The sequence below is a fragment of the Crinia signifera genome, chromosome 1 (assembly GCF_055691185.1).
Source record: "Crinia signifera chromosome 1, ASM5569118v1, whole genome shotgun sequence".
In the NCBI taxonomy this organism is placed as follows: Eukaryota; Metazoa; Chordata; class Amphibia; order Anura; family Myobatrachidae; genus Crinia; species Crinia signifera.
The window spans coordinates 432,929,105-432,949,099 of record NC_139217.1 but is presented as its reverse complement, the minus strand read 5'-3'; the positions used below and the strand labels follow the sequence as shown (position 1 = coordinate 432,949,099).

The following is a 19,995-nucleotide window of genomic DNA, read 5'->3' as shown; positions in this document are numbered from 1 at the left end:
GAAAATGCCTGTGATTGAATCAGTGGATTATTGCCGACTTTTCGCCTGTACAGGAAATCCGGTTGGGATTGAATACCCCCTTAGAGTGGCACAGCAAATTACCTGGTTACACATTTTGACCCAGTAATTTGCCTTTCAGGACAGGTCTTTCTTTAGTGGTAATGGGACAACCCAGGTCTTCAACCCTGCTTTATTGTCACCTATAATTTACTTTGCAGTGAGATTGGGGTTTGGGTTTAACCAGGGATAGGCAATGGGTTTTCTCTTTGAGGGGCAGATTTATTAAGCTTGGAGAAGAGATAAACTGGAGATAAAGTGGAGAAAAGGTAAAAGGAGATAAAGCACCAGCCAATCAACTCCCAACTGTCTTTTTCAAACACAGCTGATTGGCTGGTGCTTTATCTCCTTTTACCTTTTCTCCATTTTATCTCCAGTTTATCTCTTCTCCAAGCTTAATAAATCTGCCCCTGAGTGCCAGACTTTCAACATCACAAGCTAAACACATTTCTGGAGTTCCACACTGCCATCATTACGTACACAGACCTCCTACAAATGTAAATGCACTAAAAAAATGTCACTGCCATATATATAATCAACCATGCCAAGCTGGATTTCCCAGACACCTGCAACAGCTGGTGGAAGCTAGTATGCCCCCTATTTTACCAACAGCTGCCAAACTCTGCCCTGGCTTCGCTTCTCTCTCCTAGTGACAGGTACTGCTGGTGATGGCTGTGGCAGGGGCCCAGGCTTTGCTAGGTGTGGTTTAGAAATGGCTTAGTCTACCTCTGCTAGGGAGGGCAGTGAAGTAGGAGAGTAGTGCACCTAATAGAAGCATGCACTAGTGCCAAGGGCTGCCTAACCCTGAGTCCGCCTATGACAGTGATGGCTAACCTTGACACTCCAGCTGTTGCTGAACTACACATTTCAGCAATGCCCTGCATCAATTTTAGCATGGCCAAACGGTAAAACATGCATGCTGGGATGTGTAGTTCAACAACAGCTGGAGTGTCAAGGTTAGCCATCACTGGCCTATGATATGGGTTACAGAAAGGGAGCGCTCGGCATGTGACAACCTACAGCTATAATATATATCTCGCCCTTACTAGGCCTTTCTCAAGATCGGGTTAAAGCGGTTTCTTATATCAAATGTTCATGGAGAAACCATTACTTTCGTTAAACCCAGGGGTGGCCAACCAGTGCGAGGCAAAGAGACCAAAAACTTCTATTCCAGTTGAGGAGCCAAAATCATGTGCACCTTTGATGGGATGTTAGGAGCTGATGTTGTGTCACACCCCCATATTCAATCATGCTGGAGGCCAGCCCAGCATACTGTCTCTCTCACACACACACACACACATACACACACACACACACACACCTACACCCCTGGTGACGCACCCGGCACTATATATATAACTTGCTTTCTGTTTTGACACAGGTTCTTAAACCGCTAGATGTTAAGACAAAGTTCTATAATGCAGAGGTAAGTTGCCTTTTTAGCATAGTCTAATTATACTATTGCCACATAAATATTAGTATAACAATGACCTGAAAATGAGCTAGGTATCCACTGTAATACCAGTAGTGTTGAATGTAACAAAGGACGTCTTTGTGTGTGACACGGATATTGGCCTGTATTGGACTGTGCTTTGCATTTATGATGTAATTATGAGATTTATTGCATTATAAAGGGAACACAAATTACAGCTACACACATCTAAAATTAATTGTGGCAATCATCTCCATATCTGAAAATTGTCACAATTAATTGCTGATGTATGGGGCCCTTAAGACTACAATGCATTCAGGTGCCGTCTCTCACTACATAGTTATTAGGTAGCGTGTATTTATACAACCCCGTGTTGTGTTTCTGTAAGCCACATGCATGCTTGTCTTTACTAATAGAGTAGCCACATTCTTCTCTTGCGGAAGGGGTATGTAAACCACTAAATAACAGCACCACGTTTGTGTACATTTGGTGATGGGTGACCTACTAACTTGAATGGTTCAGGTCATAGTGTTTGTGTGGGTTTTTTTTGTTTGTTTTTGTTTTTTTGTCTCTGGGTCACGCTCAGGTTGGAGGAGGTTGTCCAGCTGGAAGACCTGACACTGAGTGTGTTCGGCCTCGTGTGTACATTGCACGTGATTGGCTATCCCTGACACTCAGGGAGCGGACACCCCTCCCTTTTGAAGCCAATCTGCTTTGGTGTTTAGTTCTGTAGAAAGGTTGTACTATAGCGTATACTAATGCTATGTTAGGCAGCAGTATAATGTGTATTTTGTTTTAGCATTCCTATTTTTAACATTTAACCCTCATTTCTTTCTCTAATTTGTGTTTTTTTTATTTTCCCCCATTAGAGTGACCTCAGTTCTGTGGTAATTTTTTTTTTCATAATTTTATTTAATTAAGAGCTGTTTACATTTTTTTTTCCATTTCTGCCTGTTAACAAATTAATTTCATTCTGAAATTGTTGCACAATGGAAAAGTATGATCACAACCAAATATTTTACCTATAGTATTGCTGGTCAATTCATATCTCTGTGTACATTCTGTTAAATCAGTCTTAGTGCGGTGACGTTACTCTGCCACATCCTGTGACCAGGCATGGCCAAACTGTGGCTCTCCATCTGTTATGAAACTACACAACCCAGCATGCCTTGCCATAATTTCAGCATTCCCTGGTAGCAAAACTGTGGCAAGGCATGATGGGACTTGTAGTTTGACAATAGCTGGAGGATCATAGTTTGGCCATGCCTGCTGTAACCTTTCCAGGGTGAATCCAGTGATGCCCCTCATTACTTCCGACACCCATCCCACCTTTATACAGTGGGCTGGCATTAAATTGGCACTAAGGAACTCTGGGCAGCTTTTTCATCCTTAAAGAGTTGTGACGTCTCAAATTCTCTTATGGCGCTGTGGCACCAACCCATTGGACCTAAATATTGTGTTGTTGATCCTGCTCTTCTGTGCTGCTGCTTATTTTAACTTCACTTTCTGAGACTCCACTAAGCCTTTCCCTTTCTGCTGAGAACTGCATCCTTGACAATGACCTGTACGCAGACCATGGTTCAGCAATAATAAAAGCATTGGATGTATGGGAGAGGAACAGTAGGTCACAAAACTCATTCAGCTAGTTGCAGATCTTCAACATTCCTCTAGTGTCCTTGTCTTTAACGTCAGTCTCCTCCATCGTAACGGGGCTTTCCTTTTGATCTAAAACCTCTGTTTAATTATCCTGTTGGCAATATATAAAACTATATGATCAATTTCATATTAAATAATAGGCAAAATTTATTATAGTTATTCTGTGGTTCTTTTTTTCCATTCTAGATTGAGAACTGCTTCCATACTTACCAGCCAAATGTTCGCTCCTAATTGGCCACAAAATCTAGAATAGAAGTTCTCTGTAGAACAGTGCAAGTTATATTTATAATACCCCGTTCTCACTGCCGCAAAAACCCAGGTATTTCCCGGGGCAAGCTAAAAATTCCCGTGTCCTGTCTCAGTGTGAAATTGTCTTTGTGAAATTCCTGGGTGTTATGCCCCTGGAATTACACCCGGGTTTTTTGCAGGGTTTTTCCTGGGTAATACACGGGTGTATGGCAGTGTGAACAGCACAGAACCGGGTTTTTCACACAAAAACGAGCTCATTGGGGGATGTAATCATGTGATATGTGACATCATCTTTAGCCAGCCAATAAAAGCTGCTTTTAAACAGCCTATCACAGCAATACCAACACCCAATCAAAGCTGCTATTACATTCCACACGCTCGTTGGAAGGCAGACCCCCCCCCCCCCAAAAAAAATCCAGCAAGAAAAACCCAGGATTTTGCAGGGGTGGCAATGAGAACGCAGCATGACGGGTTAGTCTTGCTGTCTGACTTGGCATGATTGCTATACAGCTCTATACTCCTAGGTCTGGAGAATGTGTATTGCAGTGTGTTGCACTGGAACATTTTCTGATGGTTATGGGTTTCTTGCACAGAAGCTCACCAGTTTTTTTATCCATGTGTTATATACATATTCTGTGCGTGCCACAGCATTTGCCTAGGAGGCGCATTCTCTTCGCTTTCCATCACTGTGCTATCGGGCAGGCAGATATAAGTAAGACTACAGTCCCATAGGAGCCGCAGATGATCTGCTCTTGGTTGGATTTCCTGTTTGTGGAAGCATTGCTTATTACCCTTTCATCCATGAAGGACATTGGATACGTTGGAAACAAAGGACCTAATTCATGATTGCACACGATGCCAATGTCCATGCAAGTGAGTGATTGCGGGCAGACTGCTGTGATTGCATGGTCCCTTTGCAAATCCACTTGCATTGAGGATCTCATTGCAGAGTTCTAGACAGGAAGTTACTGCATATGGTAACTGGGAGAGGCATCAACAATGCAGGGGTGTCATGGCCATTTTCAGGTCATCTATCTGCAATCAGCTGCGATTGTGTAGGTAACAACACCTGTGCTTGTGTCAGTCTGCGCAGCTATAGGGCTAACCTAGCAGTTAATATACTGATGGTGCCGCTCTCATCAGAGCGGCTCCTGGCACAGTAATCACCACCAGGTGCCATGTAATGTCGCTCAGGTGCTTGGCAGACGCTTGCACGTCTCATTCCCGGCAATGGACGTGCACGACACACGTCAACGATTGCTAGCACATGCTACCTCTTTATGACTGTTAGGCAACATATGTGTATGCTGTTGCAAATTAGTTTTTGATGGCTCCATTGGGCGGCTGTCTTTTCTGATTGGTGTGGCTTCTAAAACCTCAAGCTCCGGATCTGGTGGTTGGCGCGCTACCCATCATGCCGGGAATGAGAGCTGATCCATCTGTACATTAACTTCTATGATAAGCAGTTCCGTAACTTAAAATGAATAAAATCTCCGTTGCAAATGTATTTTTGGACAAACAGTAATTAGCTCCGAGTAGGAGCTTCAGCACTTTTACAATTTACCTCCAAAACCTCAAGCTCCTTCCTTTCTGTGCTCCAGAGAGACACCAGCAGGACAGGGCCCCAAGGACAAACCAGAAGTACAGAGAACAAGGGAGAGGAGAACATTCATCGTTAAAAAGCATCTTTATCTAGGAGAACTTAAACACAAACCAAGTGTGTAAAGGAAGGGTGTTCAGTGTCATATTGGACCCAGAGAATAAGATTTTACATAAAAACTAAAATTCCATTTCTCTTTAGTCTGACTTGAATTGTTAGGCAGATTCTTCTCGCTTCATTTTCCATCCTTTTGTAGTATATTGGCTACATATTGCACAATTTACCTCCTGGATCCCTCACGTTCCCTCATCATGCGCTGTCTACAGCATAAAGTAAACCAAAGGTTAATTATATCTTTGTGTCCTCAAAGGTCCAGGATAGCACTATGGCAGAGGGACCCTGCTCTTCAGCTTTCCAGCCCAGCATCTCCTAGCCTGGTGCTGGTAACTGATTTCTCCGGGTACTTCACACAGTTTGGGTCACTGATTTTGCCACAACCAACATTACATATACAGTAATTACTGTCAATGTTTAATGTAGATACTTCAACCGGACACAACTGTACATAGGGAACACAGAATCAGATTAACACCATGATATAAGTCATTAATATATAACTTATGTGAAAATAAAAACATTTTATAAGAGTCTGATTGCTAAAATATCTCTGGAACAATAAATGCAAAATCTGTAATGTTCTTAATATACTTTGGCAGAAGGATAAAGGTATATTGAAATTCTCACTACTAAAAGCCTGTCAGAATGAAGGATTCAGCAATGTACTTTCACTTTGAACTGTAACTGTTTTTTACTTTCACTTTAAGCTATGACCGTTTTTAGCCCAAAAACTCTCCACCCAGCCCCATATATCATGACTGCCTCTCTGAGGCGTCAAGGTGTCAGTGTGATTCCATACTTGGACGATCTGCTGCTAGCCAGCTCAAGGGAGATACTGCTCAGCCACCCTCAAATTTACCAAGGGCTTTCTTCAGAGACATGGCTGGCTGATAAACTGGAAGAAGTCAGCTCTGATTCCATCCAAGCTGATGTTACATCTGGGAGCCCTGCTGCACTCCGATGTCCAGCACCTAATACTACCACTGGACAAGTGCCAGTGGCTACAGACCAAGATCCACCAGTTCCTACAACTTCCCAGAGTCACATTTCATCAGGCCATGCAGATGCTCGACTTGATAATGTCGACATTCAACGTGGTCGAGTGGGCGCAGTTCCATTCTCGCTCATTGCAAAGGCTGATTCTGGCCAGGTGGGACAGTCGACCGCAACACCTCAGTTCTCGCACAATTTGTCTCACAAGCACAGTACGATAATCATTGGCCTGGTGGCTCAATGAGTCTTATCTGACAGTGGGACGACCCTTTTAGATTCCGCAGTGGGTTCTCCTCACCATAACTGCCAGTCTGCGGTGTTGGGGGGTCGTAGTAGAATCCCAGTCCTTGCAAGGCTGGTGGACACTGGCAGAATCCAAATTGTCAATAAACATTTTATAACTGAGAGCAGTCTTCAATGCACTGCTGTCGTCGCAAGATCTACTGCAGGGCAAACAAATTCAGATTCAAACAGGCAATGGCACCACAGTGGCATACATAAATCGCCAAGGTGGTACAAAGAGCATAAATGCCATGATGGAAGTCTCCATAATACTTCAATGGGCCAAGTGTCGTGTACTAGCCATCTCTGCAGTGTTCCTTCCAGGAGTTACACTTGGGAGACTGGTCCCTGCACATCGAGGTAATTCTGCTGATAGCCAAGAGATGGGGCGAGCCAGACGTGGATCTCATGGCATCTCACCACAAGCTGCTGCTGTTCGGGTCCAGGGATCCCTGAGCAGTGTTCAGACGCTGTGTCCATACCATGGAAAGTTCATCCCAGCATGGCCCAAGAGGCATTTGTTTGCATATTCTCTTCGGCTGACTGACTGTGGCTCCACCAGGAACTTCTCAGTCAGTGTTAAAATTCATCAATGAAAATTAAGACTAAAACTATTCATCGACTAAGGTTTTTTTCTGTGACGATTTTATTTTATTTTTTATTTTTTTATAACGAAAATGTTGACTAAATATTCGTCCATGTTATCGTGACTAAAATTGACTAGGAACCCATATTTTTTTGAGTGATTTTGTTTTTTCGGCATTCTTTAATACTGAATTTTATACATGGATTAAAGAAGTGAGCGCTACAGAGTTAATGTGTAGAGAAAAGCACCTGAAAAAAAGATTGGTTAAAAATAATGTTTACACTCTTAATAGTCCGTGGGTCTTTTGCTATCCCTACCTCTACAAGTTAGACGCTGGGGTCTGGCGGGAGGTGCTTGTGGCAAGGTGTATGTAAAAGCTCCTTCTTCCCCCTCGGCCGGCTGGCGTCCGCCCGATGGTGACGTCACTTGCAATATATGCTGGTGGCTCTGGAGTCGGGCTGTTGCAGCGAGTAGCAGGCAATCCACTAATTCATCAGCATCATCACTGTCATTTAATTATTTTTTTATAGCACTTTGCCAGTGTACTGGCTGCTGCAGAGTCACTGGGCATACTGGCGAATGAGAGCTCAGCCAATCGGAGAGCTGACCAATGTTTTAAACTGTTCTTTTCAAATTCTGCCACCACCACTGACCCCTGCCGCCCACTAGCGCTCCTTCACAGCACTAAACTACCCCCACGGTCACCGCCATCGCTCCCTCTCCCCAAACCTAATGCAGCCAACAGAGTTCTCTTCCCCCCCCCACCCGCAGATTGAATTCAAGCAAGTTAAAAACCACATGTGATTGCTCCTGCACTTTGATAGATATTATGTGCAGCACATAATATCTATTGTCGCTACATTTGGCGGCGGGCTTGCGCATGGCATCTCATGGACCCTAAACTGTGCATACAATCATTGGATTTAGCAAACAGATGTGGTCGAAATCAAATGATTGCATGCAATATCTCCTACGTTTATGAGCTACCGAAGACCAGCTAACTTGAAAATCGTTGACGAAATTAACACTGCTCAGTCAAGGTCCTTACACCCAGATCTGAATCCATTCGTTTTGGCGGCTTGGCACTTGAGATTGCCTTCTTAAAGAATAAAGGCTTCTTGGAAAATGTGGCTAAGACGAAAATTCAGGCTCGTAAGCCAGCTTCTACATGAATTTATTATAAGGTGTGGTACCAATTTCTCTCGTGTAGCTCTAAAGGCTATGATACCAAGGTGTCTAAGATTGCAAGACGGATGGCCGTCCTACAACGCGGTCTGGATCTGGGCTTGCGCCTGCTATGCCTGTGTGGTTGCAGAGACAAATTGCATCTTTACCAGATGTGCGTAGCTTCTTCAACCACTGGGTTCTCTGGGTTCAACCACTGTACACTCCTTCAATTGCTCCTTGGATCTCTGGTACTCTGTCTGAGTCTCCATTTGAACCATGTCCTCTGTAGTCTTGAAATGGCTAAGGGTGCCCGGTCCTCTAAATCCACCTACCACCCTGATGTTAACCCTGTGGTCTCAGGAACCTAAAAGAAAGAAAGGGAGTTAACCGAAGGTAGGTTTACCATAAGAGCCATCTCACACACTGGCAGCCGCCGGGCGGCGAAACACCGCACGGACAAAAGCATTGCCGTACACAGTAGTTAATAATGCACAGGATTGTGTTCATTCACACGGGACGGCCATCCTGACCATTTTAAACTTCTGCGCACGGCTTCTTGGCCGTGCAGGGTTTTACCGCCTGACATCAGCCGGAGCGTGTGAAACCACCCTAATGGTGTGTACACACGTTAGATGTGCCTTAAGATCCTATCCACGATCTGATTAGATAGGATCGTGGATAGGATCTTAAGGCACATCCGATTTGCATCCTATCTTGACTATATAGTGCAGATCTGCCCTATATAGACAAGGCAGCCAAGACTTTCTGGCTTCCGATACGTGAACGCGGATCGGGATCGCAAGGGTTAAAACTCTTGTGATCTGCATCCGATGCCGATCCGATGTTGACTATATCGTCAACATCGGAAAGGAAATCGGACCGTGTGTACACAGCATAACTCCAGTTATTTCCCCATACGATAGTGGACAGTGTGTTTGCATATATTGTTTATTATTTGGCTTTGTTTTACAAAACAACTTGTATTCTAGGTTTTAGTGGTCTGCAAATAATGGGAGTTTTATTAAAGAAGAGCTAGAAAGCAGAAGATGCTCTATTTAAGAGCTTATTCATCTGACCCTCTCCCACATCCATTGCTTGCTCCAATTTACCATTTAACTAACTTTGCTTCTGATTCTTACATTCGGGATGCCGGTTGGAACGTCCATTAATTGTGACAACTTTGATTTCCAGGCATGACACTAATCAAACCCAATAACAATGATTCTAAAGTGCATTGTGTCTTCCTTCCCCTGTGCTTGGGGCTTCTTCTAACTGGCTGTGTGGCTTTGTAGACGGATGAAGTGTTCCTGGAAGCCCAGATCCAGAACATCACCACCTCCCCGATGTTTATGGAAAAGGTGTCCTTAGAGCCATCCATGATGTACAACGTGACCGAGCTGAACAGTGTGGTTAGAGACGGTGAAGGGTAAGAGATTTCTTCTTTTATTTTAGTATGCGTCTGCAAATCCCAGATATAACAATGCAGAGATGCTTATGTTCTAGGTCAGACCTGGCCAGCCACATCCAAGCACGTTCTACCATAGTTTGTGTTCCCTAATCGCAAATGGCATTTGGAAGGTCTCATGTTGGCCAGACCAGTTTTTTATCTATCTATCTACCTATCTATCAATCTATCGCCTTACCTTAATGGTTCTTTTACATCTATAGACTAGAAATCATTCCAATGTACAAAAAGGGGCCACACAGATGGCCCTGGGTCTTCCATAGGGGGCACACCACTATCTGACCTGCATGAATATGTTCCACTAGTGCTCGGATCTTACAGTGCGATGTCATCTACTGCTTGGTAAAGGCGACTTTTCCTATGTGAAGCAGCGACAATGACTTTGCAGTCCATTTACATTGACAATGCTAATGGGCCGGATTTGTGTTGTCTTTGGAATTGCTACAAAAAGTAGTGGAGGGACATTTCATAAGCATGCAGCCCTTACTTGTCCACCACTAGCTCCTCATGCTTGCTTCAGTATAGTCTACCATTTGCAATTCTAATGGAGCAATTCAGTGAGTGGCTTGGCCGCTATGTGCCAGTACAGAACTGCACACCGCGTTTTTCCACTAGTATAGAGCAAAGAGGTGCGCAGGAAATGTAACAATGTGGAGATTAATGTAGTAGTATTGTCGGCATATCGCCACTAATTCAATCAACCTCAAAACTGTTTTTTATTGGTTACTCTGGAGGATGCAAAAATGCACCGGTCATCCATAAGGAAAGCTCTGCTGGAATTATAGATACCTTCTTGCTAACCCAGAATCTCTGCAATGTAGGTTGTCTACATTTGGAACAAAGACGTATCTACAGCCCATGGACACGCGACAGTACTTATACTGCTTGAAGCCCAAGCCAGAATTTGCTGAGAAAGCCGGCGTTATCAAGGGGGTCACGGTGATCGGAAAACTGGACATAGTGTGGAAAACGAACCTGGGGGAGAGAGGAAGACTACAGACCAGTCAGCTACAGAGAATGGTACAGCATGGGGAGAGCGATTCCCAGTCTCTTATGTAACCCAATGATTTGCAGCAATGTTTAAATCTGCTAAATATTTTCTTTTGTTTACACTATTTAAATAAAAAAAATAATATTTACATAGTTTTTTTTTACATAACGGGGAAATGTTGAATGGGGGTTAGTGTGCGGGTCATGACGCAGGTCGCTCTTGTAAAACTGGCAATGCAATGCTTCATCTCCATCTAAGTTATGCATTGTAGTCATGTGTATTGAAATATGACATTTGGTGACTTGTGTGTACACTATGGATGTGTACTGCACTACACATCACCCCATCACCAACAAAGCATATACTGCATTTGTTAGTGTGCACAATAAACCATTCTCAATCAATCTGATTAATTTGGGTTAGGCTGTCTGTAAAGCGTACCCCCTGATTCCGGGTCAGTGCTGTCCATCTCCTCGATCTGATAAAGACATTTATAGGTTTCTAAATGCAAAATTCTAATTTGTGCCGGTATCGATGTACAGAACGCTATCCCAATTTGATTTATAACAATGTTTATTGTTGAAATTATATATATATATATATATATATATATATATATATATATATATCTCTATCTATCTATATCAGTACATAAGCCAATGTTTATGCAGAAAACAGTGACGCTTTGTCTTTCTGCCAAATATTCTTGCTTGTGTGCGTGTATAAAAATAAACACTGTATTTGTTATTTCTTTTGTGATGTTTCAGGCACCAGGATATGGGGATGTAAGGCTGTCTTTAGAGACTATTCCAGATACTGTGAATCTGGAAGAACCATTTGATATCACGTGTAAAATTACTAATTGCAGGTAATCTGGCCTCACATACACACCTACAGTACCTTCAGGTAATCGCACCTCTGTTATACACACACCTGCAGGTATTCTCACCTCTGTTATACACAAACCTACCTACCGGTATTCTTACCTCTGTTATACACACACCTACCTACTGGTATTCTCACCTCTGTTATACACACACCTTCCTACCTACTGGTCTCACCTCTGTTACACACACACACACACACATCTACCTACCTACCTACCTACTGGTATTCTTACCTTTTTTACACACCTTCCTACTGTTATTCTCACCTGTTATACACACACCTGCTGGTATTCTCACCTCTGTTATACACAAACCTACCTACCTGCTGGTATTCTCACCTCCTGTTATACACACACCTACCTACCTACTGGTATTCTTACCTTTTTTACACACCTACCTACTGGTATTCTCACCTCTGTTATACACAAACCTACCTACCTGCTGGTATTCTCACCTCTGTTATACACAAACCTACCTACCGGTATTCTCACCTCTGTTACACACACACACACACACCTACCTACTGGTATTCTTACCTTTTTTACACACCTACCTACTGGTATTCTCACCTCCTGTTATACACACACCTACTTACCTACCTACCTACTGGTATTCTTACCTTTTTACACACCTACCTACTGGTATTCTCACCTTTTGTTATACACACGCCTACCTACCGGTATTCTCACCTCTGTTATACACCCGCCTACCTACTGGTATTCTCACCTGTTATAAACACACCTACCTACCTACTGGTACTCTCACCTCTGTTATACATACATACATACATACACACGCCTACCTATCTGCATTCAATCTCACCTCTGTTATACCCATACCTACCTACCTGCAGGTAACCTCAATTCTGTTATGCACACACTTATCTGAGTATTGGCAAATAATTAATTATTTTCTGCAGTGCAATGGGTAATGTATAGTCACATTTTATAGCTTGTCTGGAGCTGTTACACCTTTGTTGTAATAGTGATCTACCATAAACCTCACAACAGTAGTGATATCCGGACAAGTTACAGGTTAGTGATGGGAAGGGGCTCTACACCCCATACAGCTCTACTGTAGATACATAGATGCTTCTGTAATACAGGCTTATTATCCACTAGAAGGCAACATAGATATATAGCCTCCCATCAGAGGTGGTAGAAGGAAATACAGTAGTACAATTTACACATGCTTGGGATAGTCATATTGATATCCATGTTTAAAAAAGGGCCAGACTAGATGGGCCAAGTGGTTCTTATTTGGCAATGTATACTGCGCTGTACCTCTCACCATAGGCAGGGCAGACCCAGGATAGTGATGCATTGTCTTCCCTTCTCTCTAGCAGTGAAAGGACAATGGATTTGATCCTTGAAATGTGTAACACAAATGCGATTCACTGGTGCTGCGTATCCGGAAGGCAGCTTGGCAAGCTGCACCCCAGCTCGTCCCTCTTTCTAACCCTCTCCCTGCTGTCATCTGTGCAGGGGCTGCAGGTGAGTGTGCCATCAGGTGTAGTAGTAGTAGTTATGCAGGTGCCGTCAAATCAAATGAAAGACCTTTAGGAGAAATGGTGCACAGAAAAGACACTACAGCTTATGGCAATCAGCAGCTGTGATCAAGCGCTACTCACAAAGTGAGGGAGAAGAAAAGCAAACTCCAGATGGCTTTCATTGGCTACACCACCTATTATCCCTGAGCATCTGTTTGCATAAATGTCCCAATGACACAATATAAATGGTGTTTTGTTTTCTTATATGTATTTTAAATGTAACCTGTCCAGCTGTGTATAGAACCCATTACAGCTAATGGTGCCAACACGCTTATACACTTATTAGAACGATTTTCCAATAATTGGATGACCGGCCAGCTTTATTGCATAGTGTGCACACAGAGTTTTGGCCGAGCACTAATAAAACATTACAAAACAAACTCTGCTTTTCGATTGGTTCAGCCTTGTCATAGGATATCAGCCAAAAGGTTCCGATATTGGGCAGTGTATGGGCATTCTCGATAATCTACCAAGATTTCCTATGGTTTATCCCGATTACCTCATCAAGAAATATAACTTCAGGTGCCGACAGACCTGCTTGTTGATCAGCAAATTCGCCCCCTCTGTCGACGGTGAGGGTCTGCACATAAGCACCAATGCAAATGTGCAGACCCCCGCAGCGAGCACCTTGGGTGACTGTTTCAATTGCTGATAGACCGGCAGGGGGCGTTCCGGGGTGGACACCTGGTGTTTCATGGGCGTATCCACAAACGGTGGGTGCGCCCATTGAAATGCTGGACGGGCCCAAGGGAACGCAGACGCTCTCCAAATTTGCCGAAGACATTGGCTACTTTTTGGGGTTGTGCAGTTGAAAAGTCGTTACATGGGCAGCACAGGGATCCGGGCTGCAGTGTCCCTGCGGCGGATGGGTACTAGTTCCCTTCCACCACAGGGACCCCGCCACTGATTTCACATCCGCCGCAGGGACCCCCTGCCCAGCCCCACGATGCTCGACCCCCGCTGCCTGCCACCCACCCACCACCGTCGCAGAAGTGGGGTGCCGGGTGTGGGGGCCCCGGGGATATTCCGCCACTGATTTGTAGATGCATTGTTTCATTATTTGTATTACAAGTGTCTTCACCCATTTTTCTTTGTGTATTTTTTTTTTTTACGGTTTTCAAATATGTTTATAGAACCTCCATAGAGGGACTGGCCGCATGTTGGTTAATGGATGATATGTTTTCTAAAAATAATAAAGGTGATAACCCTTACTTGATCCTTTTGGCCACTGACATTGCCCTTCTATCTCCCCCCTTCATCAGAGCGTATCTGGATTAAGGCTGACAGACACATTTTTGAAGAGAACGTATGAGTACGATGATATTGCCCAGGTCTGTGTCGTATCTTCAAAAATCCATCTTGAAAGGATTTAGAGCGCCCTGGACCCACACCACTCATTGATAACTGGCTTGATTTATTGCTATATCTGTTTTTTTTATTCATGTGAGACCAGTCTTTTTGTTTTTGTCTTTCAATGGAATGGTTTTAAAAAACGGTATTTTATCTTGTTTCCAAAAATAAAGGGTGTGTATATATAGTAATATAAACCTTTTTGTACATAACCCTTAATATCGCCTCTAAAATGTCATGAGTTGCTGTATTTAATTATATAATGGATGTCAAGAAGGTGTTTTTGGGGCCATTTTTGGTCCTGCAGATTTTTATGATTTTTGGATACATACAGCAATGTGGCTTTAAAAATAGTTTTATTTCAAGTGGAGCTCCCCAATGTGTCTGGCAGATTGTTCTCATTTATTTTCCAGAGTTTGGGAGAACATAGATGATTGGTCCTTTTACTCTCCGCATACGTTATCAGAGTTTTCCCGACCAGCCAGCTAGTTCTATAGTTGGATGGATGATCTTTAGGTTTCTGGCCAGCTTAGGATGCAATAGCCCATGTGCAAAACATTTTACCTATTCACCCTCAGACCTTAAAGTCTAATTATACCCCTTTCACACAGAAAATTAAATTCCCGGGTCAAGCAGTTCCACCCGGGAATTTTATTAAAAACACGGGTAATTTTTCTGTGTGAAAGGGTCGATCCGGATCTCTGACCCTGCAAAAGACCAGTATCGGAAACCCGGAGTTTAAGATCTGGATCGACCCTTTCACACAGGAGAAAAACCTTGTGTAATAGCGGAAATCTCCAGGTCTAAATTAGACCTGGAGAGATTCCCTCTCCTGTGTGAAGGGGCGGTCAGACCGCGGCGGCTGGAAATGCCGGGTAATTGCCAGGTTTTTCAGCCGCCACTGTCTGAAAGCGGTATTAGTAATGTGTATGTGATGGACCAATGGTTTGTTTTATTACGTTCTGAACATTTAAATGTATTTATATTTTTCTTTTTAAATGAAAATATTGCTTCATAAAATAAGTTCGCTGTTTTATTTGTAAATAATAAACATATAGTTTGTTTTTAAAGAGGTGTATGCTTATTTGTATCATTTATATTTTGGATTTATACAGCACAACGTTACATCTATATAAACCAAACATTCTGAAGTGACATCTGATACAATTGAATTTACTCCTCTAGAACTTGTCTTATAATGACTCCTCATTATGGTTCTTATTGTGGTTGTCCCCCAGACACTGGCCCCATGGGAATGCCCGTTGTTCACATGGGAACGCCCATGAAATGCTGGCATATTCCCCGGCCCCACGCCCACTGCCCCGACTTCTGTGTGCGGGCACTCTGTGTTCATGTGCAGCCGCACACAGCGCCTGCACATGCGTATGAAAACCAATGCGCAGTCGGGAATGCGCAGAGGACCAATTGAATTATAATACCACCCCCCTCCCTCCCCTGTACAATTTAACATGGAGTAAAACTGAGGTTCTTGGCACAATATTTGGCCAAAAATGACCCACCTCTTTTTACTATATCCAGATCATATCTATCATAGGGGCAGATGTATTAAGCCTTAACAAGAGATACATGCCAGGGTGATAAAGAGAGATAAACGTCCAGCCAATCAGCTGCTAACTGCCATGTTACAGGCTGTGGTTGAAAGAAGTCAGTAAGGAGCTGATTGGCTGGACGTTATCTCTCCATATCACCCTTGTATTTATCTCTTGCTAAGGCTTGATACATCTGCCCCTGTGTGCCCATTCTAATATGTACTAGGACCTAACCTAATCAAAAACACCTCAGGGTAGATCGGTGGGATGCTAGTTATGGTAGAAGGCAATTCTACCTTCAAGTGTACATACATACAACATTACAAAGGGGAGGCTTGACTGCACACCCTAGTTTAAGCGTAAGAGGTGCTACTTTGCTGAGGATTTTAGTCCCACACAGAAAAAAAAAAAAATACAGGAGTACACTCAAAGAACAAACACTAATCAGAAGTTACAGTATACTAAATTGGAGTAAAACTGAGTTTTTAGCAGCAAGGGTGGTTGTTACAGGATTCACCACTGAGTCTTTTCTGCTGGGGAGGGGGACTCGACAGGGATGTCCTCTGTCCCTGCTACTTTTTGCTCTTGCAATAGAGCCCTTGGCGTGTGCATCTCAACCTCTATTATATCCATTTCCCCTAAAATGGTGTACACAGTTTAAATATTTTGGCATTCAGATTTCTCCCTCCCCCACAAATTTTATTGCCCTAAACTTAACTCCCCAGAATGATAATTAACGCATGAAGACCTGGGTCTGGCAGAAACTCCCCGTATCCGTTACCGACCGGGTAAACCTTGTTAAAATGATTGTCCTACCCAAATTCCTATGTATACTACATAATGCACCAGTTTATATTCCTGTTGCCCAATTTTTGCAGATCTCTCAATTATATTACCTCCTTTATATGGGAGCTAAGCGTGCCCGTATTGCATACAAAACACTTTGCAGAACTAGGGCAGAGGGGGGTTCTGGCTTTACCAGATATTCATCTGTATTAATTAGCTGCTCAACTAGTGCAACTAAGTGAGTGGGTTTCTCGGGGGATTATGGGAACCTCCCAGTGGCTCTTCTGGAGAAAGCTGGTTTACTATTCTCCCCGCTGCAGTTTCTGCTAGCGCAAACCTCGTTGACCTCTCTCCCGCCTCTTCTGCAGCAGGTTCGTAGAGTATGGCTGGAAACTGCTGGGAAATTCCACACTAGACTTCTGCTCTCCAATATGACACAATATGCTTTTCCATGAATTATATGAGTTGGAGGGGAGCTCTGTGTGGACATCTCTTGGGGTATCTGCTATAGGTCAACTTTATCAAGATGGGGTACTACATAGTTTTGACCACTTATCTACTACATATACCATCCTTAGACTTTATTTCTATCGATATTTGCAACTCTGTCATGCACTATCTGTGCAGTGGCTGGGCTCGACTCCACAACTCTCTGAATCCCCTGTTCATAAAAGGATTTGTATGTTGCCCTCTCAGGAAGGGTTTCTGCTCTCTACTCCCTTCTCTCCTCCTCTGGGTCTGACACGCTAAGTGCTCTTCGTGCTGGATGGGAGGTGGATCTGGGCACATTAGATGATGAAGAGTGGGACCACATTCTAGCCTCCCCTCGTACGGCCACGGCGTGTGCTAGATTCCAGCAAATACAGTTGTATATCCTACATAGAGACTACTGGACTCTTTGTAGATTATTTATGGGATGCAGTTACAATCCCGGCGGTCAAAATCCCCACACCGGAATCCCGACTGCCGAAATACCAACACTTTCTCCATCTATCGGTGTCCACGACACCCATATATGGAGAAATTAGTGTTTGCTGAGCGTAGCGAGCCCGCAGGGGGGGTGATCCACGTCCCCCCTTGTCGGGATTTCGGCGGTCGGGATTTTGAACGCCGGGATTCCGACCGCCTGGATTTAGGACCAATCCCTTATTAACATGTGGAGGCTCAGCTTCTGATATTTGCCCAAAATGTTGCGCTCCAGCTGCTGGTTTCTGGCATCTGCTTTGGCAGTGCCCATGGGCGCAAACCTTCTGGAAAAATATCACTACCTATGTCACACATTGATATGTGTTTGGGCTTGAAATGCAGGAATCCCTCTCATTCCATTCCCATCTATGGGAGTTATTCTGATTCACTCGGAAAGACACAATCACTCTCTAATGGACAAAACCATATGCACTGCAGGTGGGGCTGATGTAACATGTGCAGAGAGAGTTAGATTTTGGTGTTTTATTGTTTCTGTGCAGGGTATACTGTATACTGGCTGCTTTATTTTTAGACTGACATATAGATATCCGTTTGAAGTACACCCCCACCCAAATCTAACTCTCTATGCACATGTTACATCAGCCCCACCTGCAGTGCAAATGGTTTTGTCCATTATAGAGTGATTGTGCCTTTCCGAGTGAATCAGAATAACCCCCTATATGTTAATAATTCTCTTACACTGTCACATGTGTGGATAGCTCGAACTTGGACGACTCCTACACCTCCTATTTTTGCTGAATGGAAGAACTCTAGACATTATATTGATCCCACACCCTAAACTTTATATGAGCCACAAGGTACCTTTAGCGCAGAGCTACACCTGGTGCGGCACGGTACACCCCTATGCACAAATGTATAGATAGAGTATATATATATATATATAAAGAAGGATGGAAGCGGCACTCAGCAGACTGCAATTAAAATGTCCTTTATTCCAACGGTTTCGGGGTTACCCCCCGTCGTCAGGGATGGACACAGCACACACAAAACAATAAAGCAAATGGCAATATATACATACAGACATAACCCATCCCCCGCCCCAATTAAGCACACACCATGCTCACCTGCCGGAACTGGGAGCGTCCCACAACGCCAGGTAACATCGGAAGGTGCACCCAGCTGTGGGCGTCCCTCGGGTCCAGCTGACCGCCACAGAAGCGTCTACCATGTCTCGTGGCTTACTTGGTCGGCGGACGTGCTGTGTGCAGGCAGCCGGAAGTATCAGCCTTACAGCCGCACTTCCGCCAACCAATACACACATGCGCATCACGCCAGTCACAAGATGGCCGCCGGGACTGGGACGCTCTGTGTAGCTGTCGGAGGGCAGTGCATTGCTAAGCAGCGGCCATCTTGTGACTGGCATGATGCGCACGTGTGTATTGGTTGGCGGAAGTGTGGCTGTAAGGCTGATACTTCCGGCTGCCTGCACACGGCACGTCCGCCGACCGAGTAAGCCACGAGACATGGTAGACGCTTCTGTGGCTGTCAGCTGGACCCGAGGGACGCCCACAGCTGGGTGCACCTTCCGATGTTACCTGGCGTTGTGGGAGGCTCCCAGTTCCGGTAGGTGAGCGTGGTGTGTGCTTAATTGGGGCGGGGGATGGGGTGGGATGGGTTATGTCTGTATGTATATATTGCCATTTGCTTTATTGTTTTGTGTGTGCTGTGTCCATCCCTGACGACGGGGTAACCCCGAAACCGTTGGAATAAAGGACATTTTAATTGCAGTCTGCTGAGTGCCGCTTCCATCCTTCCTTGTACCTGTTTGCCCATCTCCTTGGACCTGGACTTACAATTTGAAGGCACCGCAGCATTTATCCTTTTATGACATTTTCAAAGTCAGCATTACCTGCATAGAGTGCCGGATCATCTCCCTATATATATATATATATATATATATATATATATATATATATATATATATATATATATTGTTGAAACTGTTTGGGCATGCATCCCAATTCGACCTACGACACAATATCTGTTCTATGTATATGCTGATAGATGTGATTTACACCCCCAATATACTATTTCTCCAGTAACATCCCTGTGTATCTGCTTGCATGTCTGATTTGTGACTGCATTTGCCCTCTGCACTTTTGAGCCCTTATGAAGAACCACACATGGAGAGTACAGTTTTGTATTTGTTTATGTTTTTATTGTAATATTAACAATGTAAAACAAAAACAGTTGATTTTAAAAAAAAGATACAAGGGAGGGGGGTGGATGCAGCTCAGGTGGTTATAAAAGGCTAATTAGGTGGTACAGAAGGCTCAGGCATGCCATGTTCT

The 19,995-nt window shown here is 43.9% G+C and overlaps 1 protein-coding gene across 4 annotated transcripts in view; it reads left to right on the top strand.

Annotated features, from left to right (window-relative positions):
- The window catches only part of TRAPPC13 (trafficking protein particle complex subunit 13), a 31,669-nt gene extending 16,218 nt beyond the window's left edge, over positions 1–15,451 (top strand). The window contains exons 7-13 of one of the 4 annotated variants that reach the window (XM_083152920.1): positions 1,439–1,483; positions 2,359–2,376; positions 9,432–9,565; positions 10,426–10,624; positions 11,363–11,463; positions 12,828–12,975; positions 14,294–15,451. In XM_083152920.1, the coding sequence (XP_083009046.1) occupies positions 1,439–1,483; positions 2,359–2,376; positions 9,432–9,565; positions 10,426–10,624; positions 11,363–11,463; positions 12,828–12,975; positions 14,294–14,404 (756 nt within the window). In that variant the 3' untranslated portion in view covers positions 14,405–15,451. Of the gene's footprint in view, positions 1–1,438; positions 1,484–2,358; positions 2,377–9,431; positions 9,566–10,425; positions 10,625–11,362; positions 11,464–12,824; positions 12,976–14,293 lie in introns of all 4 variants that reach the window. The other 3 variants (XM_083152911.1, XM_083152938.1, XM_083152930.1) reach the window with 3 other exon arrangements.
- Positions 15,452–19,995: the final 4,544 nt, after the last annotated feature.